The sequence below is a fragment of the Sycon ciliatum genome, chromosome 13 (assembly GCF_964019385.1).
Source record: "Sycon ciliatum chromosome 13, ocSycCili1.1, whole genome shotgun sequence".
Lineage (NCBI taxonomy): Eukaryota > Metazoa > Porifera > Calcarea > Leucosolenida > Sycettidae > Sycon > Sycon ciliatum.
The window spans coordinates 23,129,129-23,156,356 of NC_088655.1; the positions used below are offsets into that span (position 1 = coordinate 23,129,129).

The 27,228-nt window shown below is 46.6% G+C and overlaps 2 protein-coding genes across 2 annotated transcripts in view; both read left to right on the forward strand.

Moving 5' to 3' along the window:
* The window catches only part of LOC135829298 (hemicentin-1-like), an 86,913-nt gene that overhangs the window by 29,586 nt on the left and 30,099 nt on the right, over nucleotides 1–27,228 (forward strand). Inside the window, exons 19-33 of the mRNA XM_065341701.1 lie at nucleotides 852–1,004; nucleotides 1,545–1,645; nucleotides 2,311–2,494; nucleotides 3,167–3,343; nucleotides 4,132–4,284; nucleotides 5,250–5,362; nucleotides 5,738–5,924; nucleotides 7,067–7,240; nucleotides 8,294–8,449; nucleotides 8,917–9,029; nucleotides 10,186–10,363; nucleotides 11,158–11,337; nucleotides 19,869–20,018; nucleotides 20,263–20,559; nucleotides 21,163–21,462. Coding sequence (XP_065197773.1) covers nucleotides 852–1,004; nucleotides 1,545–1,645; nucleotides 2,311–2,494; nucleotides 3,167–3,343; nucleotides 4,132–4,284; nucleotides 5,250–5,362; nucleotides 5,738–5,924; nucleotides 7,067–7,240; nucleotides 8,294–8,449; nucleotides 8,917–9,029; nucleotides 10,186–10,363; nucleotides 11,158–11,337; nucleotides 19,869–20,018; nucleotides 20,263–20,559; nucleotides 21,163–21,462 — 2,616 coding nt within the window. The remainder of the gene's footprint in view (nucleotides 1–851; nucleotides 1,005–1,544; nucleotides 1,646–2,310; nucleotides 2,495–3,166; nucleotides 3,344–4,131; nucleotides 4,285–5,249; nucleotides 5,363–5,737; nucleotides 5,925–7,066; nucleotides 7,241–8,293; nucleotides 8,450–8,916; nucleotides 9,030–10,185; nucleotides 10,364–11,157; nucleotides 11,338–19,868; nucleotides 20,019–20,262; nucleotides 20,560–21,162; nucleotides 21,463–27,228) is intronic.
* LOC135829364 (uncharacterized) lies at nucleotides 21,824–26,372 on the forward strand. Its single transcript, XM_065341767.1, has 2 exons — nucleotides 21,824–22,351; nucleotides 24,569–26,372. The coding sequence occupies exons 1-2, from the start codon at nucleotides 22,249–22,251 to the stop codon at nucleotides 25,570–25,572; spliced, it is 1,107 nt and encodes a 368-aa protein (XP_065197839.1). The 5' UTR covers nucleotides 21,824–22,248; the 3' UTR covers nucleotides 25,573–26,372.

Below are 27,228 nucleotides of genomic sequence, written 5' to 3' on the forward strand. Positions count from 1 at the left end.
AGGTCCCACAGTGTCTGTGTAGAACTGTCGGTGCATGGAAAAACGGTGGTTAAGAGCAGGTGGTCGCTAAAACAAGAGGTCGCTTACATCAGGTTTTACTGTAGTCTACGCCCCATTCACAAGACGAGATAAAAGTCTGACACGTGAGCTGATGTGACTCTCGCACCTGCGCCGGTCATCCCAGTTGTCACAGGTGCAGGCTCAAATCATGTTATTTTACTTCCTTGTAAAGTGGGGCTGAGGGTTAGGGAGAGGAGCGGGCATATAATTATATATGTACTTCTATACCTAAGCCAGCCATGGTGAGACACGACCCGCATGATTTGCTTGTGCCTGTCAGAGAAGCAAAACAAAACCATACGATTCAATGGAAGTGCTGCGAGTTGGTGAGAGACAAAAAGTATTCTTTGAACAGTGAAGTAGTGGGCAGGGAAGGAGCTGGCATGCCAGCTATTTTGCGTGTTTTGTGCATGTGTCTGTGGATGTGTTTGTGTGTGTGTGTGTGTGTGCGTGTGTGTGTGTGTGTGTGTGTGTGTGTGTGTGCGTGCGTGTGTGTGTGTGTATGTGCATGTGTGTGTGAGGTGTGCATTGGGGGTCGATTTACATGGTCCCGCCAGTTGTGTAGATTAAACAGCTATCTTGCGCTAGTCTCAATGTGTTTCATCCAGAACTCGCTGTCGTTACCATAAGAGAAAATCTGTGGGTGCACGCCCTGTGCATTTGAAGATTTGCGTGTGTCTCTTGTGACGGGCATATGGTGTGCATGTGTGCGGGCCTGCGTGCATGCCTGTGCGTGTGTGTGTGTGTGTGTGTGTGTGTGTGTGTGTGTGTGTGTGTGTGTGTGTGCACAGCATCTGGTGGTCCGATCCGGCAGAGATCGCTACTCTTCAAAAGAGAGGATTCTGAAGACACCGATGATGATGGCCTGTACACATGCGCTGCAGAGATAGCCGTCCTTGGAAACACGTACTCCGTGCAGAGACACATCCAGGTGTACATTCTAGGTAAGTTTGTGCCTGTCATATCTTGTATCTTTGCTCAGTCTGTCCTCTTTCCAACAATGCATACACCAGGTATCACTTAACCTTTATCCTCCTATTGTTCCCATATGGGAACATAGGAAAAAGAATTATAAAGTAGATTCTAGTCGCCAAAAAAGTTATCTGAGAGATCCATATTCTGTTTTTATAATTCATTGTTCCATATGAACCCAGCATATGGATCATGCATATGGATGCATATGGATCATGCTTGCATGGTTGACTCCAACGCGTACATGCAAGTAATAATAATAATAATATGAACCCAGAACAATGTTGAGTTTGGAGGTACATCCAGTCTCCAAAGTGCCCGCTGGATGTTTTACCTGTAGTTTGCAGGAGTGCCAGGTCAACACCTCCCTAAAAGGGTGACCCGTTACACCCCTGGTAGAGTAGAACTTCAGGTTGTGCAAACTTTAGTAATCTGAAAAATCAGATACAGGCCCAGCGACTGTTAGGTTGCCAGGCTCATTTTGTCGTCTCCTTTATGCATTTTGACTGCAGTCAAGCCGCATCCCATGGTGAATCAAAGCAACTTCACATTTATGGAGAGCTCAGGCGTCCAGTTTGAATTTTCAGTCGCTCAGCCATTGCTAGCGGCGGATGTAAGTGCTGGTTGATGCATCTGTGTGTGGTGTGTAATTGGGAAGGGGGGGGGGGGTGTTGGTGGGGAGGTGGTCAAGGATATCCAAGTGCGTGATGCATTGCGCTCGCAAGACCTCCTTATTCTCCTAGTTGCCTAAACTACTTTTTTGTATTGTGCCAAAAATCTGGATCATACTCCTGCTTCTTAATCTATACTACATTATCCTCTCTTGGTATCATGTACCCACAACGAATCTCGAACACAGCGCTGTATGCCAGAACCGAGCAGACCCCACTATCCCAAGTCTTCAGGCAACGGAGACTGCTGTGGTTCGGCCATGTAGTGAGGGTAGGTGAAGAATCGTCCTCTTTCCCAGCCCTCCTAGTGTCAATCAACGCAACAGACATACGACGACCCCGAGGACGACCACGTCTGAGATGGATCGACGTTGTCAAGAAAGACTTACAATGCATTAATCTGTCGCTTCTGGATGCTGTGCAATCTGCTTCTGATAGAGCTGCTTGGCTCAAAATTGTTAACAGATGCGTTGACCTCATGCAATGAGTGATATGCGAACTGTCACTATTATTATTATTATCCTCTCCATTCTACCTCCCTTCCGTGCCTTATTAGACAACACGGGTATAGATGCCATGCCATTTTCTTTGTTTTATGATTGCTCAGATTACATGGCTGGATACAAATGGTACTACAATCACCAACACCACAAGCGATCGGCACATACTCCATGACGATCGGCGAGCGATGACTATATCGGATCTCAGACGCAAGGATGCCGGGGAGTACAATGTATCGGCAAGCAATCCTGCCGGCACAGGGTACACAAGTTTCCTTCTTGATGTTCATGGTAAGTACCTGTGTTGGAACACGAGTCACTGTATGACATTGGGCTGCCGCAGCAGAAGGCCGCACATTTGTCAATTATATCCGTCGAATTGTTTCATTTGTCAGCACGACATTCTAGACATTCTAATTTATGCTACGGATCTGCATTGTGTGTTGATAGGTGGAATGGACGGATCGAATGTTTTGTGTGGTGTGTATGGCACAGGACTACAAATGCCCTCCAATTTCGGACCTGAGTCCTGCCCGCAGATTTCAGCCATGATGTGCATTTTATGAAGGGCACTCTAGGCACGCATTTTTTGCATTGAAACACCTGCATGATTGGAGCCGGAAATGTCAGATGACATTTTCTGTGTATTGAACTCCAGCACCACCCCATATTTTTGACCAGTTGCACATAGCTGGTAAGTGTCATCTGACATAATTTTGGCTGAGCTCAGTGAAGTGCTTCAATATCAACACACTCCTGTTGTGCAACTCCCCTATTCGCTCCCAGAGATTTTCTCTAGTTATTCTAATTTATCTCATCCTTTTCAAAGCACTCTAGGACTCCATTGCAACCACTTAAAAGGCACCTCAACTCAAACGTTCAAAATACGGTCTCTTCGCTGCATACGTCACTATAAATAGAATTATAATTTTTCCTCTCCTCTGTTTTCACTTATTTCTGTAGTTGAACCGACCATAGTTAGCCCGCAGTCAGGCGCCGTGATAGTTGTCAACGAATCTGAACCTATCGATGTAGTGTGCCAGACAACGTCGTATCCAGCTCCAACCACAATCTGGCTGGACAACAATGGCACACGTGTGTTAGGCGTCAGTGGAAATCCTCACACCACCAACAACAGCTGTGAGTTTTCCGTGCTAATCTCACACATATCAGCATGCTAGCGATCATAAGCAGCACACTGTTGAGTCGAAATGTGCAGCAATTAGCCCAAAACTGACTGATGTGATACTGACATTCAACATTAAAATTTTTTACATTCATAATCGTTAGTATTGGACAAAACGGATAACTTGTAAACTTATGGTCCTCTCTTTTTTTTTGGCCCTCCATCCCAGTTGAATATCAAAATGCATTTACCGTATTTTCCGAAGTATAAGTCACACTCTTTTTGACACTCATCATTCACCCGAAAAAGTCGTTGCTTCTAATACTATTACGATGGTCAAATGAGCTGGGAAATACAGGGTAGAGGTTTGTAGTTTGCGACAAAAAAATCTGGATGCGGCTTGACCTCCAGTGCAGCTTATCACTCCGGAAAATAAGGTATATAGTAAAACCTGTGACTAACGACCACCCCTTGGGGCCAGAGAAAGCAGTCTTTAGTGGCAGGTGGTCCTCAGTTAGAGGTTTGCACAGCACAACCACATAGGAATGGGAGATCGTCCGTGCCTGGCGAAGTGGTCTTTAGTACCCGGCTGGTCGCTTAGTCGCAGTGATCTTTAGTTCCAGGTTTTACTGTATTTTGCGCCGAAATCTGGGTGCGACTTGTACTCCAGTGCAGCTTATAACTCCAGAAAATAAGGCATACATAATGGTAGCTCATTGTGCTTGTTCTATGTTCCTACTAGTGCACACAGTGCTGCACACACATTGACTTGTGGAGCTCTCTTTCCCTCTTTGCTGTGCAGCCTACGTGGCTTCGATCCTCCTGACTGCGGTCGAGCATACTCTCCATGTGACCAGGGCAACATGGGATCAGCGTGGCCACTACACATGCTACTCGGAAATAGCCACGCCAGGATCAGCGAACACCAGTGTCAGCCTGTTCTTGGATGTCCAAGGTAAGCAAAGATCGTGCATGTCATGGTATCATTCTTTATTTTTACTTCACCATAGGTACAGGCAATGCTGCCTTTATGCTGTGGATCATGAAATATACCACAGCTCCAAGGCTATGCTGAAAAGGCATGATGCAGGGACATGCCAAACAGAATTTAATAGTTACCATGTTATGATCTATTTGTGAAAGTACGACTCTGGTGTCGTTAGTCCTGCTCATCACCAGACCCGGCTAAGCAATGTTATCACTATGCCTACGTATCATCCGCGTGGGTACTCATAAAACCACTCATTTGTGAGTAGTTTTGCTGGATTTTGTGGCGCCATGCGTACGGAAAGGTGCCGAAATGGAAATTCTAACATGTTGGAATTTTCAGTGTGTATCAGGCGCGTACCAGCGTACATGCCAGTCAATTTGACTGGCGGGGTCAAACAATTAGTACTCGAAGGCGTCATATGCCGTAGATACGAGTCGCTTTGCTGTTTTTTTTTGTGAAAGCCTGAGCGCGCGTTTGGGTATGCATGAACCGTAAGCATACCGCGTCCACGCACCAGTTGGGAACACAGCCGCAACAACACCTGCGACGAGCTGCGACCGCGACACACGGTTCACTATCTTATTGGTGTTTGCGACAACCCGTTTCACTAGTAGTACTATGCACGTGCACTGCAGGGGCAGCCAGAGTAGAAACTATACTCCATATATTTCCGTTGCGTGTTGCATGTCGCAAAAGTTGAGCTTTCTTCAACTTCTGCGTCATGTACCTTGCGACTGCTGGCGACAGCACGCGACAGTCATTTTCTTGTCGCAACTGGTGTATGTCGCGTATAGCGTTACAATGAGTGGTACATGTATTGTGAATCGGCCCTAATTTCAGGGCGGTTGTTCCACACTCTCCACTTCACAAGTGGTGTAGTCATGTTAGAATACTGTGACATTCATGTTCTTTCTTCATCCCCCCTGCAGTGAAACCAACTCTTCAAATTCCAGTGACAAACTTCACAGTTTTCGAAGGAGAGAACGTTACTCTGCAATTGACCATCACAGATCCTGTAAATCCAGACATCCACCCGGACAATGTGAGTAAATGTCATTGATCTAATATGGAAGCATTTCTCACCCTACTGTGATCCTCAGGTAATCCGAATGGCCTACAGTCTGGTACATGGAAACTACTAATGATGGCAATGGCATGTTCGGGCTCGATCTACCCACCTCCTTCTGAAGTAGGAGGGCATCTTCGCCTTGAGCCTTGAGAGTTTTGGGTGTTCCTAAGCATGTGGAAATGTGTGTGTGTGTGTGCATGTGTGTGTGTGTGTGTGTGTGTGTGTGTGTGTGTGTGTGTGTGTGCGTTCGTGTATGTGTGTGTGTGTGTGTGTGTGTGTGTGTGTGTGTGTGTGTGTGTGCGTGCGTGCTTGCATGCATGTGCGTGCCCCTGTCCTCATGACCCGCAGGTGACTTGGTATGGCCCACACGGAGTGATAGACGCGTCAATCTCATCAAAGCTCCAATTCACGTTCTCTGACGATAGGCAGAACATGACCTTGTCGGGGCTGTCGCGTAACGACACCGGCAACTACACCGCAGTAGTGGTCAATGCTGCTGGCTATGGCATGGCATCTATCTATGTGGATGTTCCAGGTTAGTGCGATGAAAGTGACATTTTCCACAAATTTTCGGTGTACTTTCATTTTCCGTACTTTCGGTGCGTCTGTTTCATACCTAATATTTCAATACACCGAACAAACACTAACGCACATAATCCAATCGGGAACTGCTTCTCTGTACCTAAGGTTTCTGTTCACCTAACCTGGCCTTTTGCCCTCATACCGGAAATACCAAGCACCGAAAAATTCTGAAATTAGAGTATATTGTCCTAAGCATCTCATCCCTCTTCATGCGTGATGACCATACGGAAGACTTTGCTTCAAATTTTTGTAGCCAAGCAAGGGCTAGAAGCTTGAGAAGTTGATGAATGGATCAGGTGGATCAGCTCACTTCTCCTCAGAGGCTAAGGGTGCGAGTCGCACAATCTTCCAGAGACTGCGTCTCGTCCCGGCCTGACTCCAATTCGCCCTCGAAAATCGATATCCACGGATCGGTTTGCTGGACAAACTCCCAGACGCCTGATCGAATCTGGACATAAAGCTCTCCATGGAAGAAAACGTCTAGCCTACTGATGCCTTCAGCTTATTGAAACACTCTACCGAAAAACAAATCTGGGTCTACTGACCGATTTGCGGGCCGATTTGCTACTAACACTTTACGTGTAACCGATATCTGCCGCCGCTATACTCACCTCGTTGGCCGCTCCTAGCATAAGATCAGCTCCCTCAGAACCGGAAGGAGTACCTGAAGACATCTCGATGCTGAACGAAGATATGCTGAACGAAAACACAGACTGAAAATTACTAGCGCCAAAAAAATGACTAAAAAACTGACTATGCTAGAATTAGTTCGTGACATCTCAATAAAACCTTCGTGTAATTTGCTTTATTTTCATTTCTACTGTTTATTTTAAGACATAACATGGGATTCGAACAAGCACTACCCCCCCCCCCCCCCCTCTGCATTCCTCAATGTCCCGGATAATGGACTCAATATCGGTGATAATCAACCTAATATCGCTGATAATCGACTCAATATCATGGCGCTGATAATCAACTCAATATCGCTGATAATCAACTCAATATCGCTGATAATCAACGCAATATCGCTGATAAACAACTCAATCGCTCAAAATTGACTCAATTTCCTGTGTGTACGATGCATGCCCCTTTCAGTCCTTCCAGTGATTACAAGCCCATACAGTGGGCAGTTGTATCGGGTCAACAACACCGACAGCATAGAGCTGACCTGCACATCCAGTTCCTACCCGGTTGCACTGCTCTCCTGGGTGGACAGCGAGAATGCTACCCTACAAAACGGTTCTACAACCACGCTACTGCAATCACTCCGTAAGTTCACTAGTTATACAAAACAGGGAATTTCAATTACACATTGCGGGGAGGTGGACAAGATCGTGTTGCTGGACTCTATGTTCATTCACAGTGCTCTCCTTGCCGAAAAGGGCTCAACACGTTTAAAATGCAGTCCCATTGCTGTCCCAACTGCAAAATGCATGCAGTGAATTGTGTGCATAGAACAATCAGCCACGTTTGAGAGTGTAGTTCGGCAACTACTCCAGCTGAACCCACTTGAACACATGTTTTTCGTAAATTCACTCCCATTAATGGTGACCATAAGTGAGCTGCTACTGACAGCATTCCATCAGTATTACAACATGGGAGCATGTAACACTGAGTATCCTGAGTGACCAAACTTCCCTGATTAGTAGGCCTGAACAAGTTGAACAGAATGTAAAGAAGCAGCTTGTTGAGGCAATGTGCTGGCCTCGAACATTGGGAAGTCTGATATGTGGGACTATCATCCAGTAATGCGTTGCTGCTAGCTTATTTTTATGAATTGCTCCACCTCTCAGAGGATTTGAGACGTCATTAATTCTGGTGTGAACCTATTTCTCTCATCTCTAGTGGCATTTAGGGACAAGGTCCGCTGCTTGAACTTTCTCTAGGGCGTGTTCGGTGGGCCTCGAGGCCGGAGCAGGCCAAGCAGTTTCACTTTTTCACCGTGAAACCTGGCGGGAACATCGATTTTGGTCCCAAATGATCACGAACATACGCTTCTGGGTTGGACTCGCTATACCGTACAAAGTGACCATGGTGACTCATACACATTTGGAAGAATGCACCGAGTTTAGCACATTTTTTTCACAAAAATGTGCTCTGTTTTGGAGTATCGTTTGGTTGGCGTGAGGCTGCTCCATGTGCATCAGCTGTTCGATCCTGTTCTAGATCGTACCACCCAAACACACCCTAGGTGTTAGAAGCCTGGTGTGTGCAGAATATTTGATGGGAAATACTGGAAACAGTGGTAGATACTTTTGAGTTCCTTTGTCTGTGTAAACATTTCCATGGCTATTTCCGTGATTCACTTCTGTGCCTGAACAGCCCTGGGCGTTGGAGCCCGGACGTCCACCGTCAGCCTCACCCTGGTCATACGGAACGCGTCGCTGGCCCACAACGGGAACTACACGTGTCAGGCGGACATACACACTCCACGCGGTGTGTACACGAGTGAAGTCCGGGCCGCTCTCCTTGTCTTAGGTACGAATATACAACATTGTCACTATTAACATGCAGGGAACAAAGAATATAGATGAACATTCAGTGAAAATAATAAAATTAATGAATGATTGTGTTTTCGTTCCCTACCCAGCATTGTACACAATCCTGTGGAAAGCACCAAAATTTTTCCCCTAAGCCTACCCAGCTTTTATAGGATTGGTTAATAGGGTCTGAATTGCAAGTATGCGGTACTTACACATCAAAATTTATGTGTTGGGATGTGAGGTGAGGTCCCCCCCCCAGGTGCTACTGCATACATGTGCACATAGTTTGACCGTATGCACGCTTAAACACACAAGCATATACACATCGATACAGCATAGTTGAAGTGGTAGTCTCAATGGCCCAGACCAATGTGGGGAGGGAGTATTGGCGAATCTCAATTCCGCCACAGCCTCCATTGCTCCTTAATTAATATTTTTCTGCCCTGATCTCTTTCTGTGCAGTGAAACCAACATTCTCAGTGACTATATCCAACTACACTCGTCTCGAGGCTCGGACCGTAGAATTTTCTTTCCTTGTGGACTTTCCAGGAAACCTTCCTATTGTGCCTAATGATGTGAGTGAAACCTTAGAATTTTCTTCATTCCTATGTTTTCTCCACTTAAAACAAAAAAAACAAAAACAAAAAACAAAATGTCACGGTTCACGTCAGACTCAGCTAGAGACCGAGTTATCTGCATCCACTTCAACTTCCTTGTATTGGCATTGAAGTTTGCAAAATATTAGTGCCACAGCTTGTGCCTACCTACCGACTGCTACGAAATGCAGCACTTTTTTGGCAGCTTATCCTTGCAGGGCTTTCTTTCTTCAGGGTTAACTTTCTTATTGAACAGTGCAGAAGTGTTCCGAAATATCCCAAATATGACAAACATAAATTTTGAACCTATTGCATCGGCAGAGCCAGTTTAATATAAGACTTCCTGAGCCGACTTAGCCCCCCCCCCAAAAAAACCTTGCACAAACTACATACAATGTGTATCTCTGGCAGGTTTAACCCGGAATTCCACCGGAGAATGTACTCCAGTATGTACAGTTTCATTTTATGGAGCACTATCATGTTAGTTCTCTAACAAAACTCGCAGTGTAAGGGACCATCCATAATTATCGATCTTTTACACGAAGAGAAAAAGTTTCATTCATGGATGTGTGGGTCAAGGGGAGTTGCGTTTTGAAAAATATTGATCTCTGAGACACCAAGGCATTCTTGCCGTCAAGTCAATCTATTTTTTGTTCGGGTGGGGGGGGGGGGGGGAGGGTCGTAACTAAACTTTTTCGTTTCGTGAAAATTATCGATATTGCCGGATAGCCCCTAAGCCACAGGAGAATTTCTACCAAATACTAGGAGCACAAACTTCAAGTTCTTCAACAACATCTGAAATGTGTTTCAAAAGTAATCTATGGTGCCTTTTCTCCGGGTGATATACAGGCCAGAGCAAGATTTCTTGCTTCATTTTTCGAACGGAAAGTACAGCTTGTTATTTTATGATGTCAGACTTCCTACTCTCTTCCTTGTTAGCCGTGGTTGGCCATAAAAACCCTGCAATCGCCACGCAAAGTGGTCATTGGCTACCCCAGCCATGTATTGCTTGGAATAAAATGAAAATAGACCAATCTCGCTAGAAAGAACCACATGCATTTTTAGAAGTATTATGTTATGACTCTTGCCGACGACTGCCATGTTTTTTTTTCTGCTCACAATCCCCGGCCTGTAGATTATCTGGACTGCACCGCGTGGTGTGGTAGGTCCTGTTGGCACTGCACATGAATTCTCTGTGGATCGCCAGAGTCTGACTCTGAACCGCCTGCAGAGGCTTGACTCTGGCCTGTACACAGCACATGCTGGACATGAGAATGGCATGGCCGTGGCTGATTTCTACTTGGTGGTGAATGGTGAGCCGTACGAATGCCATCATTAGTTCTGTTCCCTTCATGCAAAGATACAGTAAAACCTGGTTTAAGTGACCACCCCACGGTGCAAGCAAAGCGATCGTTAAAGCCAGGTGGTCTTTAGAGCCAGGTCCCATAGTGTCCGTGTAGAACTGTCTGTGCATGGAAAGACGGTCGTTAAGAGCAGGTGGTCGCAAAACCCAGAGGTCATTTATACCAGGTTTTACTGTATTGTTGTCTGCAGGTCGTTATATTTCTACTACAATGCTTGCTTTCATAGCATGTAGGCGCATGCTCGGGTTTGATTGTTGTTGATTTCACACCACCGAGGAACCTACTTGGGGTCTGTCACAGTGTGATCAATGTTTGTGAAAGCATGCAATGATTCAACTGGGGAATGTACTTCGAAGTATGTTAGTCAGTAAGGGGAAAATTGATGTATTTCAAACACGTCATTGGTAAATACTTCATCAGTTTAATTAATTGAACATGTCACTATTATGGAAGTGAACCTGTTGGTTGACACTATGTCCCTTTGTTGGACAATGTGGGAGTTCATTTGTCATCTTGACATACTGTGCATATACAAGAGAGATTGGAAGCTGTGTCACAACAGGTTGCCTGGTTGCGATACAGCTTCCAATCTCTCTTGTGTACAAGGCTCTGCCCTATGTTCGTATTGAGCACTCTTCGGACAGTGAAGCACGTGACTTGACTACAAACTGTGCATAGTGAGAATTCTCTCCTCTGACCTGTTTGCCCTGGTCATGCTCTTCTGATCTCTTGCTTCCCAACAGTGCGACCCTTCATCACATGGCCTCTGAAGGACCAGCGGTATGTTATCGAAGAGGGCTCGGCTCTCTCGATTTCCTGCAATGCCACTGCCTTTCCTAAGGCCGAGCCCACATGGGAATATGTCGGAAATGGCTTGGTGGGCACGACTGGTGACGTATATGCTACAGAAATGTCAACTTATGGTTAGTTGAATATTGACTTTTGGCCTTTTCGACTGCTATAGACATACCGTGGCTTATCAGCTTCAGTCACAAGGACATCATTGTCATGGTGTCCAAAATGAGTTGGCAAGATCTCCGGAGGACATTATTTCTAGACTTTTCCTTGTGCAATGCACAAAGACAAGAGATAGAGAGATAAATAGATATATATATATATATTAACTGGTTTGAGGGAAAGAGACAAACGGGAAAAGTCTGAAGAAAAAATTGACTGTCACCACCAGGACTCGAACCAGGGACCCTCGCTTGTAGCCAGCGATGCTCTAACCACTGAGCTATGGTGTAGTCGTCATCCCAGCAGAGGCCGTTCAACATTTTCTTCAGACTTCTATATATATATTTATCACTCGCTTATTATTGACCCCCACAGAAACTTGTGATCTCTAAGCGGTCAAATATCCGCATTTATTGCATGTCACGTGAGGGTTGCCTGTACTACAGCCAATGAGCGCTCTTGCTCAGCGGTCTGTATTTCTAGGTATTGCCCGGCAAGTTATTGCCCGCTCAGTTACATGTACGCGCATGCGGACTGTCATTCTTGTACTTTGTGGTTCGTGATCAGATCAAGTGTACGGAGTTTCAAATTTGAAACACAAACAGCAACTTGATCTGACTACAAACTACAAAGCACGAGAATGACAGACCACACACGCGCGCATGTAACTGAGCGGACAATAACTTACTTGTTCCAGCCAGCTGAACCAGCCGCCTCAGAAGGTGAATGCAACCTTGACATCGATATCGATGCGTTGATGAGCAGCCGACGAACTAGACGAACTGAATGCGTTCGAGACGAAGTTGTGGAGCCCATCCCACTTTCAGTTCCGGTTCCTACACGCAGTGCTCAATCACGAACAACAACACCATCGATATCGTAAAGAAATAGAGAATTTCAAAACCACAAACGACGTTTACCACTGAACAAGTGTGTCGGGAGACTGAGAAAGTCGGAAAGGTTTCTCTCCATTTTCTGGAAAGTTTGGGTCAAGCATGCAATAAATGATTTACTGCGCCTCGTACGCACTCGTACACGGGCAATACCGGCTTGATACATGACCTCGCGGCTGGCGCCGTTCGGTCATGTATCAGCCGGTATTGTAGCAGTGCGCTACGTAATTCTATACAAAAGTCTGGATTCGTGAATTTAGAACTAACTTCGAACGATTGAATCTGGTGTCATAATTAATGTTACTTTAGATTACAGAGAGGACAGAAACATTACTGTTCGGCTCACAACCAGAGAGAGAGAGCTAATGGAAGCAAGGCAAAAGGCAAGGAGCGGCGACTTCTGCTCGCCTGCTGAATACGGTGTACGGTACAACTATACCAAAAGGGAAGGCCAGCGGCGCACTGGAATCTAGTTGTACACAGCTGTAGTACGCATGCAAATAAGGATAATACGGTGCGGAAGTGAACGGCGCATGCTGATACGGTAAAGCGGTCGTAATACATATAAGTGTGACCGCGAGACCGGAGAATTTCATGAAGCCAATAATATGAGAATTTCATTGAAACCGAAGTAAATCAGGTCATGTGACCGAGAATCCGCTACATTACTCCCCTGCCAGTGTACAAGCCGGAGGCAGGAAACGATAACTTTGGAAAGGAGAGAAACGGCAACCGCAACGTAGAAGAAGAAGAAGCGTATAAAGGAAGGAAAAAAATGAAAACCGCACGGCAACCAGAAAAGGTCCGACATAAAGCCCACGGCGACCAAGAACGGAGGAGCCCAGCCGATCAGGTAGCAAAGCGAACAGCACGTGCAGGGGGTGGGGCAGCAGCAGCAACCGGCGGAACAATCAGAGAGAGAGAGAGCTAATGGAAGCAAGGCAAAAGGCAAGGAGCGGCGACTTCTGCTCACCTGCTGAATACGGTGTACGGTACAACTATACCAAAAGGGAAGGCCAGCGGCGCTCTGGAATCTAGTTGTACACAGCTGTAGTACGCATGCAAATAAGGATAATACGGTGCGGAAGTGAACGGCGCATGCTGATACGGTAAAGCGGTCGTAATACATATAAGTGTGACCGCGAGACCGGAGAATTTCATGAAGCCAATAATATGAGAATTTCATTGAAACCGAAGTAAATCAGGTCATGTGACCGAGAATCCGCTACAGTATTGCCCTTGTACTCGTTTGTACTCGTGCAGTAAATCATACATATTGACCGCTTATATTGACCACTTATTATTGACCACTTAGCCCGAGGACTTAGAACTTTTTCCTCACCTTAGAAAAAAATCAGAACTGAAAGAAGAAAAATCTGAAGCCAAATGCTGGGATTTGAACCCAAACTTTCAGATTCTCAGTCAAAGAACTTGGGGAACATACTACAAGAGACAACTGAAAACTTCGGTTTACACAGAAGTAATGTCCAATGTAAACGGCATATGTACATACTATTATACTATTACAATAGTATTCCTTTCTTCCTATTATTAGTATTATTATTATTATTATTATTATTATTATTATACGCATTCCCGCGTTGAATTGTAGCAGCAGTATGCTGCGTCCACAGCTTCGCTTATGCAGAATGGCTTGGGTGAGAGGAGAGGGGAGAGAAAGCAACAAGGCAACAAACATCTATGAAATTGGTCACAATAACATGAAGAGAACCAACCTACATACATGTACGCATGATTGCACAAGAATGGAGACGACCAAATATAATGGCTATAATCATTGTGCCACAAAACCGGTACACAGGAGATCTGACGACAATGTAACGAAACATAAAACTCAGTTACTCAATACAGGTTCCACTAAATTACAAGAGAACAACGCTACAACGTTAGAATTGCCGCTAAATTATCGCAAGTGTAGAGAACGAGTCCAATACAAATGAAAACCATGAACAGACTGTCCCGAAGTTATTTTGGGAACAAATTGTACTACATGACTGTACTTGCTGATACTGACGCTGACGGAACACGAATTTGAGTTGAATACTCATACTTTCTTCCTATAGCAAAGCAAAAACAGTTTTAGGTATGCTATGTCGTGATAAATCTATTATTGCCCTCATAATCGGTCAATATATGAAATATATTGACCTCTTTAATCGTGCAATAATAGATACATATAGAACAATAGAAGTATTTATTGCGTCGGCAAAAAAGTGCTCAATGTCCTAAGACAGAGCAGGGTTATACACTCAGACACAAAGGATCTCCAAGTTTCTCAGTGTTGCTACTCTGAGTTTAGTGCCTTTGCTGTTTGCGTTATGCAGAGCTCACTGACTTGTCAGTTTGAGCACTCTGGCAAGGTACGTTCGGGCCTGATTGGAAATTTTTATTTCCATTGCTATCACTCAGGTTCGGCCTCATTTCCTCTGTGCTGCGCTGACGAGTCCACAAAGGACGAAACAGTTCTGTCCGCAGATTGAGTATATATATATATATATATATATATTATATAGAACAATAGAAGTATTTCTTGCGTCGGCAAAAAGTGCTCAATGTCCTAAGAAGTGTCTGAGTGTATATATATATATATATATATATATATTTAAATAGAGAGGTAGGCGAACAAAATTTATATACACACAACAACAAGGTTGTAAGTTTCATAACACTAAAAGCTTTTCACCCATTTTCATCAGTAGGTACATGGGAATGAGCAAGAACGAAAACGAAGCCAGAATTTATACTGGGGGTAGAGAATCAGCAAGAATATTCTTACGCGCCTCAAGTTCACACCACACTACCATAAGAATGTATGGAGCAGTGGAAAAATGCGGGAAACAACACATGAAGGGAATGCAGTACCAGAACAAACACGTGATGCAACCGGACTGACAACTTTATCACGTGTTTGTTCTGGTACTGCATTCCCTTCATGTGTTGTTTCCCGCATTTTTCCACTGCTCCATACATTCTTATGGTAGTGTAGTGTGAACTTGAGGCGCGTAAGCATATTCTTGCTGATTCTCTACCCCCAGTATAAATTCTGGCTTCGTTTTCGTTCTTGCTCATTCCCATGTACCTACTGATGAAAATGGGTGAAAAGCTTTTAGTGTTATGAAACTTACAACCTTGTTGTTGTGTGTATATATATATATATAAATAGAGAGGTAGGCAAACAAAATTTATATACACACAACAACAAGGTTATAAGTTTCATAACACTAAAAGCTTTTCACCCATTTTCATCAGTAGGTACATGGGAATGAGCAAGAACGAAAACGAAGCCAGAATTTATTCTCCATGGCTTCTTGGCCTTAACTCTCTGCACCCGCTTCTTGATAGAGCGGGGCGCAACGCCGCACGATGAAAATGGGTGAAAAGCTTTTAGTGTTATGAAACTTACAACCTTGTTGTTGTGTGTATATATATGTAGGACTCAGTGACCAGTCAAGGCCCCGTGACCAATCACGGTCCCCGTGACCAGTCAAACAGTCACAAACCCCCCATGACCAGTCACAAATTAGTTTACCAGTCACAATGCCCCATGACCAGTCACAAATCACCATACATGTACATGTGTAAAGTACACAGTTCGTGACTGCTCGCAGGGTGCTTCGTACTGCAGGATTTGTTGTGGAAACTATAATTCCCTATGAGCGGTCACAGAATACAGTTGTGACCACTATAATTCCATGCGAACAGTTACATGCGGAATGTACAGTTGTGATCACTCTTTCTCTGTGAGTAGTCACAGGCAGAATATAGGTATTTCTGTATTACAAGAGAGATTGGAGGCTTTGTCAGAACTCTGAGTTTCACGTATTACTACGATCGTCAGGCAACTGATGGCTCCTAAACGGGCAGCCTGAACATAAGGGGGAGCAAGGTGGGAAATTCTGAGGGGTATCATAGGCGACGGGTATTATAGTGCAAGAGTCAGGTGCAGGCATGAAGTTGCCAAGTCTTCAGACTTGGGGCTATGCAGCAGCAGTTCCAGCGTGAATGACATAGAATAGAGCTGGGGACCGCACATGCCCACACCATTACACACACATACACCCACACTCTCTCCCTTTTCTCACATACACTCACACGCGCACACACACACACACACACTCATTCTCTAAATCTCTCTCACACACACGCACATATGTCATTCATTCTCTACATCACACACACACACACACACACACCTGGCCTGGTGTACAGCTGCCAAATGCTTAGCCACGCCGTCCCCGAGACAGGGGGAGAGTAGAAGAGAGAGTTTGAGACACACACACACATCCACACACACACACACACACACACACACACACACACACACACACACACACACACACACACACACACCTGGCCTGGTGTACAGCTGCCAAATGCTTGGCCACGCCGCCCCCGAGACAGGGGGAGAGTAGAAGAGAGAGTTTGAGACACACACACACACATCCACACACACACACACATCCACACATCCACACACACACACAAACACACACACATCCACACACACACACACACACACACACACACACACACACATCCACGCACACACAAACACACACACACACATTCTCTAAATCTTACACACACATTCTCTCTCTCTCTCACACACACACACTCTCTTTCTCACGCATGCACACACACACACACTCACACATGCGCGCGCACACTTACTCACACACACACACACACACACACACACACACACACAAATAGGCAGCGGGACTACCAGCTAGATTCACGTGACGTTGCGGACAAAGTTACGGAGGTAGAACTTGTTTTCATGACGACACTTGGACACAAGTACTTCTGTATTATTATTTTATCTCTTTTCAACCAATCCACAAGCCAAGAAGAGATGCGTAGACAGAAGAACCGTACTCTTGGTGATACTGATCGCAAACATGATTAATTCCTCCAGGCCATTGAGCACCCAATTCTAAACCTTATCTAAGCAAAGCAGCATGCCAGTTCAAGAACATCTCGTCAGACATACAGTCATATCGATACATGACGTCTGGTGCACTCTCACTAACAAGCAGGCATCGCAGGCTACATTCGCACCAGCAATCAAAAGAAGTTGAAGTGAGTGAATATTTCTATAAAATTAATAATCGGAAGACAAATGAGGGTGTGGAGGATCGCCCAAAAACACTGACAAGGAGACAGTAAACGGTACACACGTAACACAGTACTTGTATGCATGTACTTATACACGTTATAGCAGCACAACGAGAAAGACCATGATGCATAATGTTGCATCAATAAATTTTACAGAGTTATTTTGGGAGTAGAAATGAAGATGTGTTCGAAACAGTAAACTGCGTAAGCACTACGTTGAGCCAGAATATTGAAATACATTTTCCTGCAGTCAAAACAAGACACTCACACTTCTCTGGTCTAGTTCGCCATTCTTATCGATAAACATGACTTGATTTAATTTCTTACGATGGTTCTTGAGAATGGATCAATGATGTCTTGAATAGATGTCTTCCTGAACGACTTCAACTGAGAGGCAGTTTCAGTTTCAACAAGCTGGACATTGTTTTTCTGTGGAGTCTTCCACAAGAAAGACAGAGCTACACACACGAAGGTGCTTGATGTACTCAGTACCTTCTTGGAAATGAACATATTTTCATTTCCATCTTCATTATATTTTCGTCTCTGCATCGTCGACGATGTCCACTTCTGACTCCGTAATCTTGTCACCCATCCTCTCCAAAAACACAAATCGAGTGCTGCTTGCATGCTGGATCAGTTGAAGTCAGTCTCTGCTCTAGCAAGATCGGCATGCAAAAATTACACGACTGAAAATATTCCGAAATAGCTTTTCTGAACGACGAAGTTTGTTCTTCAAATATGATGAATAGCACAACCTACTAGCCAGAACGTCCTCTCAAAAGAGATTCTATCTGAAGCCTGCAGGATTTTCGACCACCCTTCGTTTTGGAGAGGAGCCCACACACACCAGACTCGAGCTACAAGTAAACGACGCGGAGATCGAGAGTTGATCGAAATCTTTCTTGCTCACTTCTGAAACCTGTGAAGGAAAAAATATGCTGAACGCGTGAATGCCTACAGTTGAGTCGTAATATTTTGACGTGGATCCTGTGACCGTTCACAGAGAAAGTCGCGGCTGTTTCTGACTGGTCACCGGGATTCAAACTGGTGTGTGACTTTATGACTGCTCTTCGGGGATTTGTGACTGCTTGATTGGTCACGGGGATCGTGATCGGTCATCGAGACGTGACTGCTCACTGAGTCCTACATATATATATATATATATATATATAGCAGTTGAGTATATATATATATATATATTGAGTATATTGAGTATATATATATATAGCAGTTGAGCACTCTTGCGTGGGGTAGTGCCTTTGCTGTGTGCGTTATGCAGAGCTCACTGACTTGTCAGTTTGAGCACTCTGGCAAGGTACGTTCGGGCCTGATTGGAAATTTTTATTTCCATTGCTATCAGGTTTGGCCTCATTTCCTCTGTGCTGCGCTGACGAGTCCACAAAGGACGAAACAGTTCTGTCCGCAGATTGAGTATATATATATATATATATACAAATATTACACAGCAATGAATCAAAAAAGTCTCATTCCGCTGTAACTCCGAGTTTCGTGTCAGAACACTTCATCAGACAGCATATGACCAAGACTAACAATCACTAGAATATGTATACGGAGAAGGGGAGAAGGGGGCAAAAGTGATGGAGGTACATTTCAGTAGCGCGAGGAAAAGGGATGACAAAATCAGCGTGATTATAAGAGGAAAAAGATGTTGAGAGTATAGAGCATAGCCAGGGTAGAGAAACAGCGCGACTTTCTGGGAACACATCAATACAGATTTGTGCTGCATTGTTACATATCAAATTGTGACCTAGGGTGGTAAAAATGTTGATGGGGATTGTGTTGTGGGAATCACTCACGCCAGTGGACATTGAGCACTGTAAGCAGCCTAGGGACTTTAGACAACTCTCTACACCATAGCTCAGTGGTTAGAGCATCGCTGGCTACAAGCGAGGGTCCCTGGTTCGAATCCTGGTGGTGACAGTCAATTTTTTCTTCAGACTTTTCCCGTTTGTCTCTTTCCCTCAAATATAAGTAGTCAAATATATCGCGTATTTGACTAAGCAGTCAAATACGCGATATGTTTGACCGCTTAGGTATCAGGGAAATTAGTGGGGTCAAATACTAAGAAGGCGATAAATATATATAATAGAGAGAGAGAGAGAGAGAGAGAAGGGGGGGGGGGTATGGCTTGGCCAAGTGATAAAATCCGAACCGCTACAGAAGTCATTCGTAAAGTTATCACCATAAATGTCCGTTCCAAAAAAAAAGAGATCATGCTCTCTCTGCTTGGGAGTGTAGTGTGCACCATGGTTTAGAAAAGAATTCGATCGCCCGACACATAATTATTTGAATTCACAGTTGAGTCTATAGCACTATTACAGTGGTACAGTGCGATTTTCATCCTAGATTGAGGTACTCTGTACAGGCTGTGATTGTCATGACGGTGCTAGCAGTTTCTGTAGGCTACTTTGCCTAACATGTATTGTTGGCGTATGTTTGCACAGATTTGGCGAGGCAAGTATTCGTGATGTCGAATGTGCTTAGCATTCCAAGAGCCGACTATGGCATAAAAGGGACTTACCGGTGCCAGATCACAATATCAGACCCGACAGGCGCGCACACAAATGCTGTGAATGTGGACATTGATGTGCAAGGTGAGAGGAGAGAGGAGATTGCATTTTGATGATGATTAGTGTGTTGGTGTGGATCATTGATGAGGGGTTGTGCCCTAGATAAATTGCGTGAAACAGTCTGTCTGTCTTTCTGTCTTTTTGTCTGCTGCCTGCCTGCCTACCTGCCTGCCTGCCTGCCTGCCTGCCTGCCTGCCTGCCTGCCTGCCTGCCTGCCTGCCTGCCTGCCTGTCTATCACATGCCTCTGACCAATTTTTCCACCTGCAGTTGGTCCCAAATTCAATCACTCGCAAACCGAGTACACTGTATTGGAAGGTGATACATTCGACATTGACTGCATCACCTTTGCTAATCCCAAGCCATCCTACAACTGGACAGTATCACCAGAATTCCCAGCTACAATGACAGAGTACGTAAGTGAGTCAAGCTCTGGTCCGTTTCACACATCCAAGTATCGTGTCACCAACGCTCCAATCCAAGGTTACACACACGCCTACAATCTAACCTGCGCTGTCAACAACTCCGTGTCAAGTAACAGCACAACCATCTCGCTAATAGTTCATGGTGAGCTTGGTTCGATTTTCTAATCTACCATTTTTGTGGAACATCCTGATTGTTAATGAAAGCAGTCATTTCTGTGCCTGTTAGTACGCTCACATTACAACCAGCTATGAAACTGCTGTGAGAAACATACCTTGCTTAGGAGTTTGGCTAATGGTACCCACCAAAGTTTCTGAAATACCGTCAGATACCATGGCTGCAGATGCAGCAGCTATGGTGATGTATTCAGTCTCAAAATCAGTGCCTGTTATCGGGGTTGGGGTCGAGTGAAACCTCATTAGCTGCAGCCATGACACCCTCACTCCGACTAGTGTCGGGCCACTAAAGTGCCTGGAAATCTCTGAGGTACTCCAGTGACAGATGCAGCACCCAGCGTCGAGGTTGACATTTTCAATCTCGCAACCAGTGCCTGACAAGTGGGGCGGGTGTTGTGGTGGAGGGAGTAAAACTTTCTTAGTTGCATCCATGCTATCCTCATTCCGATTAATGACCAAATTGTTTTCAATGTAAAAAAGGGATGAAACACATTTACTACTGGCTCAGTATCCGAGTTTAAATTGTTTTCAGTTGATAAATTGTCTAATTTCACTGTGTGCATTGTGACAGCTGCTCCCCAGTACACCGGCTCTATGACTGGGATATATGTCACGAGCAATGAGCACGAAGCCAATGTTACCCTGGGCTGCACGTATCGTGCATTGCCAGAGCCAAACATCACCTGGACCCATGGCATGCTTGTGAACACATCGGGAATTGTTGTGCAGCAGCCCAACGACACAGTTCCATACACGTATACGAGCACATTGCAGATCCCAACTGTGGTCAAGTCCGACGAAGGAAACTATAACTGCACTGGTCGCAACGAGTACGGAACCGACGGCTACAGGCTGTACTTGAGAGTGCAAGGTAATCAGACTCTTTCTAGTGCTCCTCGCCACGGCTGTATGTACATGTACGGTGTCTTGTGTTCTCTGCTGTTTGCTGGCTGGCGTTATTCTGAAGCAGCTAGAATAAGGATTCCTAGCCGACTGTTGTGCTGTCCCTATTCCAGCAAAGTGGTCACTCTGTTATTGAATTTCTTTACCCCTTGCAAAACCAATATGATATCTCTCAGACCCTATTTTGTTCTATAGTTTGTGGGAGGATCAAAAAGGGAAAAGCTTGAAGAAAAATTGACCTTCACCAACAGGACTCGAGCCAGGGACACTCACGATGCTCTACCACTAAGCTTTGTTAACGTCATCCAGGCAGCGACTGTTCAACACTTTATTGATGTATTCATGTAATGAATTCAGTTTAGCGTAGGCGCACATCTCGCAACTACGTATCTGCTGCGCTACAGCGCCCTCTACGGTTCTGGCCGCGGCACTTGTTTAGCGCGCCTTGCCGCGACCGGCAAGACCGCCTGCTGTGCATCACATTAATTTATGCGTACGCCATCACAATAATTAATTTAGTTTTGATCGGGTCCGAGTCCGCAACGTGGCACATCTCCTTGCCATTCTCAGTTTTGACCCACCTGTTTCTTCGGCTGCGGACCCCGAGCTGCCGAGTAACGCTGCCTCACCACTCGACGGCGGACAATTCAAGCAATTTATATCTGACGAAGTCCAGAAAGCCGTCACCGCCGCCCTGGCAGAAACGGTCTCCCCACTGCTTGCCACCATCGGATCCTCGCAGCCTTCCCCCGCCATGGCCGTACCCACCGGAAATGCTGCGCCAACTGGTCCGGGTGCTGGCTCTCTATCTCATCCACTGAACGTGCCGTCTCACGTGAGAGAGAGGATTTTGCGAGGTGAGTGTGTTGATTTGAATACACTGTTACCGGAAGCTCTTGGGGCACCAAAGCGTGACACGATTCAGTTGAATTTCAGTGGGTCCAGGACTGTTGAGCTGCTGGATCCCAGCTCTGGCGGGCATGTCGAGAAAGTTCGTAGGCATGTTCACGACCTGGTTACATGGCTAGAAGCCTGGTCCAGATATATGTTCGTACTATGCTCGCACGCACCCAGCCGTTTCTCCGAACTGATGGCATATCAGGCCACCATTGTATCGGCCAACTCCTCATACTATCCGGAGGCCTGGCTCGAATATGACCGGGAGTTCCGTCTGGCAATCTCTCTTGACCCCAGTAAGCGTTGGGACGCCATTGACGGCAATCTCTGGCAACTGAAAATGACAGGCCGCTCACGCCCGCAGTGTAGCACATGCCGGATCACTCACCCTCCATCGGGTAGCCAGTGCCCTTTTCGTGCCTCCCGAGTACCAAACCAGCAGTTTGCACCACGGTCTGCCTACACCAAGTCTGGCAAAGAGATCTGCCGGAATTTCCAGCAAGGTCGATGCTCCAACACCGACTGTAAATTTGCCCACGTCTGCTCCCAATGTGAGGGCGCACATGCCCGCCCCTCCTGCCCGCGTCGCTTCTCCACTGGCAACCAGCGGCAGAACAAAGCTTAATGAACTGCATCTCGATAGTAGCATTCTCCGGACACACCCTACATTCTTTCACACTTGCCGCACACCTATTCACGTTAATCGCCTCCGTTCCTTACTGCGTGCACACCCCGATCAAGCTTTTGTTAAATATGTACTTCATGGCCTTACGTATGGTTTTGACATCGGCTTCAATGGCCCACGCCAAACCAGCATGTTCTCCCCTAACTTACCTTCTGCGAGGATGCATCCCGATTTTATTACCAAATACCTGCAAGAATGTTGCTCCCGCTTTGAACTGCTAGGTCCTTTTTCCTCCTCGCTTTTTCCTTTTTTTCATTGCTCCGGTGTTGGCTGCGTTCCGAAAAAGAACGGCCGCTTTCGTTTAATCCACCATCTCTCTAGCCCAGAGGGTCAAAGTGTAAACGATGGAATTTCACGTGAAGATTTCAGCTTGCATTACATCACTATTGATCACGCGATCGATGCCATTATGCAGTACGGTCGTTCTGCTTATCTTTTCAAACTTGACATTCGGAGTGCTTTCCGCATTGTACCTGTGCGGCAGGAAGACTGGCCTCTGCTAGGTATTCACTGGCAAAACCAATATTATTTCGACACTGTGCTCCCCTTTGGCTTACGCTCCAGCCCTGCCATTTTTAACTCTATTGCCGACTGCCTTGAATGGATTGCTCGCTATGAGTTTTCTATTACTGACCTGCTCCATTATCTAGATGATTTCCTTTGCATTTCTCCATCGGAGCTGGTGGCGAACCAACGTGCTTCAATCCTGCTTCGCTGTTTTAACTATGTCCAAGTCCCCTTGGCACCTGACAAAGTGGAAGGTCCAGCTCAAGTGCTGTCGTTCCTGGGCATCGAGCTGGACTGTGGCAGACTGGAGGCCCGGCTACCAGACACCAAGTTGCAAGATCTCCGCACCTTGCTCGACCAGTATGTCAACCGTGGCGACATGACCCAACGCGAACTCGACTCACTATTGGGAAAACTCTCCTTCGCAGCTCGGGTAATTATACCTGGTCGGACATTCATGCGCCGACTCTGGGATATTTGTCACCGCTACAGTCAGCCACACTATAAGATCAAACTCTCAGTCGAGGCCCTGGAAGACCTGAAGTGGTGGCAACGCCTCCTCTCGCAATGGAACGGAAAGTCCTTCTTTCATATGCCAAATTGGACCCCGTCTCCCGACATCCAATTGTTTACCGATGCCAGCGGTTCGATCGGCTGGGGCGCATGTTATGGCCATCGCTGGATCCAGGGACAGTGGTTGCCGGAACAAGCCGACTACTCCATCGAGTGGAAGGAGATGTTCGCCATTGCCGCAGCTTGCTCCTCCTGGGGCCTTGAATGGCGCAAGCTCCGCATACTCGTGTACTGCGATAACGAAGCCGTAGTGGCATGCCTGTCCAATGGTTGTAGCCGCTCCCCCCCAGTCATGGACCTGATACGACGGCTATTCTTCATGTGCGCTAACTTTGGCTTCATTCTGTCAGCAAAGCATATTCCAGGATGCACTAACAAAGCCGCTGATGCTCTGTCTCGTTTTAACATGCAGGCGTTTCGCGAGGCGGTTCCGGGAGCTCGGGCGACAGCCGACCTGTTCCAGTCATTCTAACTGCCGCGGACGAATTAGCAGCACGATATGCTGCTCACGCTCTATCCGACAACACCAGACGAACGTATTCCGCCGGCGAATCTAAGTATCTCAAGTTCTGCCAACTTCAAAGATGGTCCCCGTTTCCCGCTTCAGACCTAATGCTGAGTAGTTTTGCTGCCTCCCTAACCCAGTCGGTCAGACCAGTGACTATTAAGGTTTACCTCAGTGCTATCAAGAACCTGCACCTGGAGCTCGGTTATGTCGACCCGACCGAGGGCGCGCACTTCCTCAAGCGAGTGGTACGCGGTATTTGCCGTTGCCATGGAGTAGCCGCTGTCCGCCCCCGGCTGCCAATCACGTTTCCTATTCTCTGCAGTCTGGTTGACACCTGCCTAGCTGCTCCAGCCATGTGCCCTCACGACAAGCGCTGCCTGCATGCCGCTATGCTTGCCGTGTTCTTTGGTTTCTTCAGATGCGGTGAACTGCTAGAAGCACCTACCACGCGCGGCTGTTTGACATTCGAGTCAGGGATGCTCCATGTGCACCTACCACGCTCGAAGACAGACCCGTCCGGGGAAGGTACGACGGTGCTGATCGGGCCAGCGGTGCCGCCATACTGCGCTGTGAGAGCCATGCTCACCTACCTCACTGCAACCGCCTCTGCTCGTCCAGGCAGTGCTGTGTTCATCCTGGCCAACGGGCAACGCCTCAACCGCAGCACTTTTACAGCCCACGTACGCACGCTGCTTAGCACCAGCGGCGTGGCAAACTGGCAGGACTATGCAGGCCACAGCTTCCGTATCGGGGCCGCTACCACTGCTGCCCTTGCTGGCGTCCCCGACCACCAGATCCGCTCCGCGGGACGGTGGCGCAGTGATGCATGCCTACGCTACATCCGGACACCACCGTCATCGGCCCGAACGCTGGCCAGCAAACTATCCTCAGTAAGATCATCTCCCTGACACCGATGTTTCTCAATTCACACAATTCCCTCATAATGAACTATGCTATGCTGCACTGCAATACTGTTGTGTATGGGTATGTACTGGCGGTATGGCGAGTCACTCATAACTGGTCTGCCTTTCTATTGCGGCATTATGGCCTTATGGTCCTGCCTTTCCATTGCGGCAATCACAGCCTCCGGGCTTCTGCCTTCCTGCGGCAATCACAGCCTCCGGGCTTCTGCCTTTCTGCGGCACTCGCAGCCTCACGGGCTCGTGCCTACCTTGCGGCAAAGACCAACCAGTTCCTCGTCACCAGTACTTACCCAACACAACCTAGCCTTATTCGTGTGGTGTATGCCTGTCTGCATGCCGTCTGTGTGCGCGGAATGCTAATGATGTATGCCTGCCTGCATGCCGTCTGCGTGCGCGGAATGCTAATGATGTATTCATGTAATGAATTCAGTTTAGCGTAGGCGCACATCTCGCAACTACGTATCTGCTGCGCTACAGCGCCCTCTACGGTTCTGGCCGCGGCACTTGTTTAGCGCGCCTTGCCGCGACCGGCAAGACCGCCTGCTGTGCATCACATTAATTTATGCGTGCGCCATCACAATAATTAATTTAGTTTTGATCGGGTCCGAGTCCGCAACGTGGCACATCTCCTTGCCATTCTCAGTTTTGAGTCTTCTCTGCTTTGGCTCATGCCCGACTTGCATCCTGCTGCCTTTGTCTTTTGCTGACCCACCATCCCACCACTAACCATTAATACTACATTGCATCATTCCTACTTCAAGTACAATAAACCTGGTGGCGAGTCACTCATAACTGGTCTGCCTTTCTATTGCGGCATTATGGCCTTATGGTCCTGCCTTTCCATTGCGGCAATCACAGCCTCCGGGCTTCTGCCTTCCTGCGGCAATCACAGCCTCCGGGCTTCTGCCTTTCTGCGGCACTCGCAGCCTCACGGGCTCGTGCCTACCTTGCGGCAAAGACCAACCAGTTCCTCGTCACCAGTACTTACCCAACACAACCTAGCCTTATTCGTGTGGTGTATGCCTGTCTGCATGCCGTCTGTGTGCGCGGAATGCTAATGATGTATGCCTGCCTGCATGCCGTCTGCGTGCGCGGAATGCTAATCATTGTAAATACCATGACAGGAGAAGGAACAGAGAGTCATTGCATTGTTCCCATATGGTATTCCCCTCGGAGTTTCATACAAGACCCTCACACTATTCACGTGAGCAGGTATATTGACAGGGGCGTCGGACACGGTACGGTCACTACGGTATCGACCATGCCACGTTTTGCCCCCAGGTAGTCTGTAACTAAAAAATACACTGATCTGGGCTCTAAATTTCCAAAATGTTCAGCCTAGCACCCCCTCCCCCTCGAGTAAATTGTATTTCACATGGCTGACCGTACCACACTAAAATACCTTCCGACGCCCCTGATTGGTCAGTCAGAAATCCATACGTTTGTGTATTGACCTTGTTGACTACATTCTCCTGCTATTCAGCTGGATTTGCGAGAGTGTCATGCAATCCTCCATGGTAAGCACACATGCTCTTTCCCCGGATACTTCAAATTCAAACCTCAGGTTGCTAGGTCATTCGGCAAATTGCCACCATCAGGATGCAATATGAAGTGCAGATCTGCGAAGAATCAGTTCTATAC

What these genes read in the sequence shown, in the direction of transcription:
- LOC135829364 (XM_065341767.1), top strand. Translation starts at nt 22,249, where the DNA reads ATGGCCGTACCCACCGGAAATGCTGCGCCAACTGGTCCGGGTGCTGGC. An exon ending in GAGAGAGAGGATTTTGCGAG is followed by an intron (nt 22,352 to 24,568) that starts GTGAGTGTGTTG and finishes TTTAACATGCAG; the next exon opens with GCGTTTCGCGAGGCGGTTCC.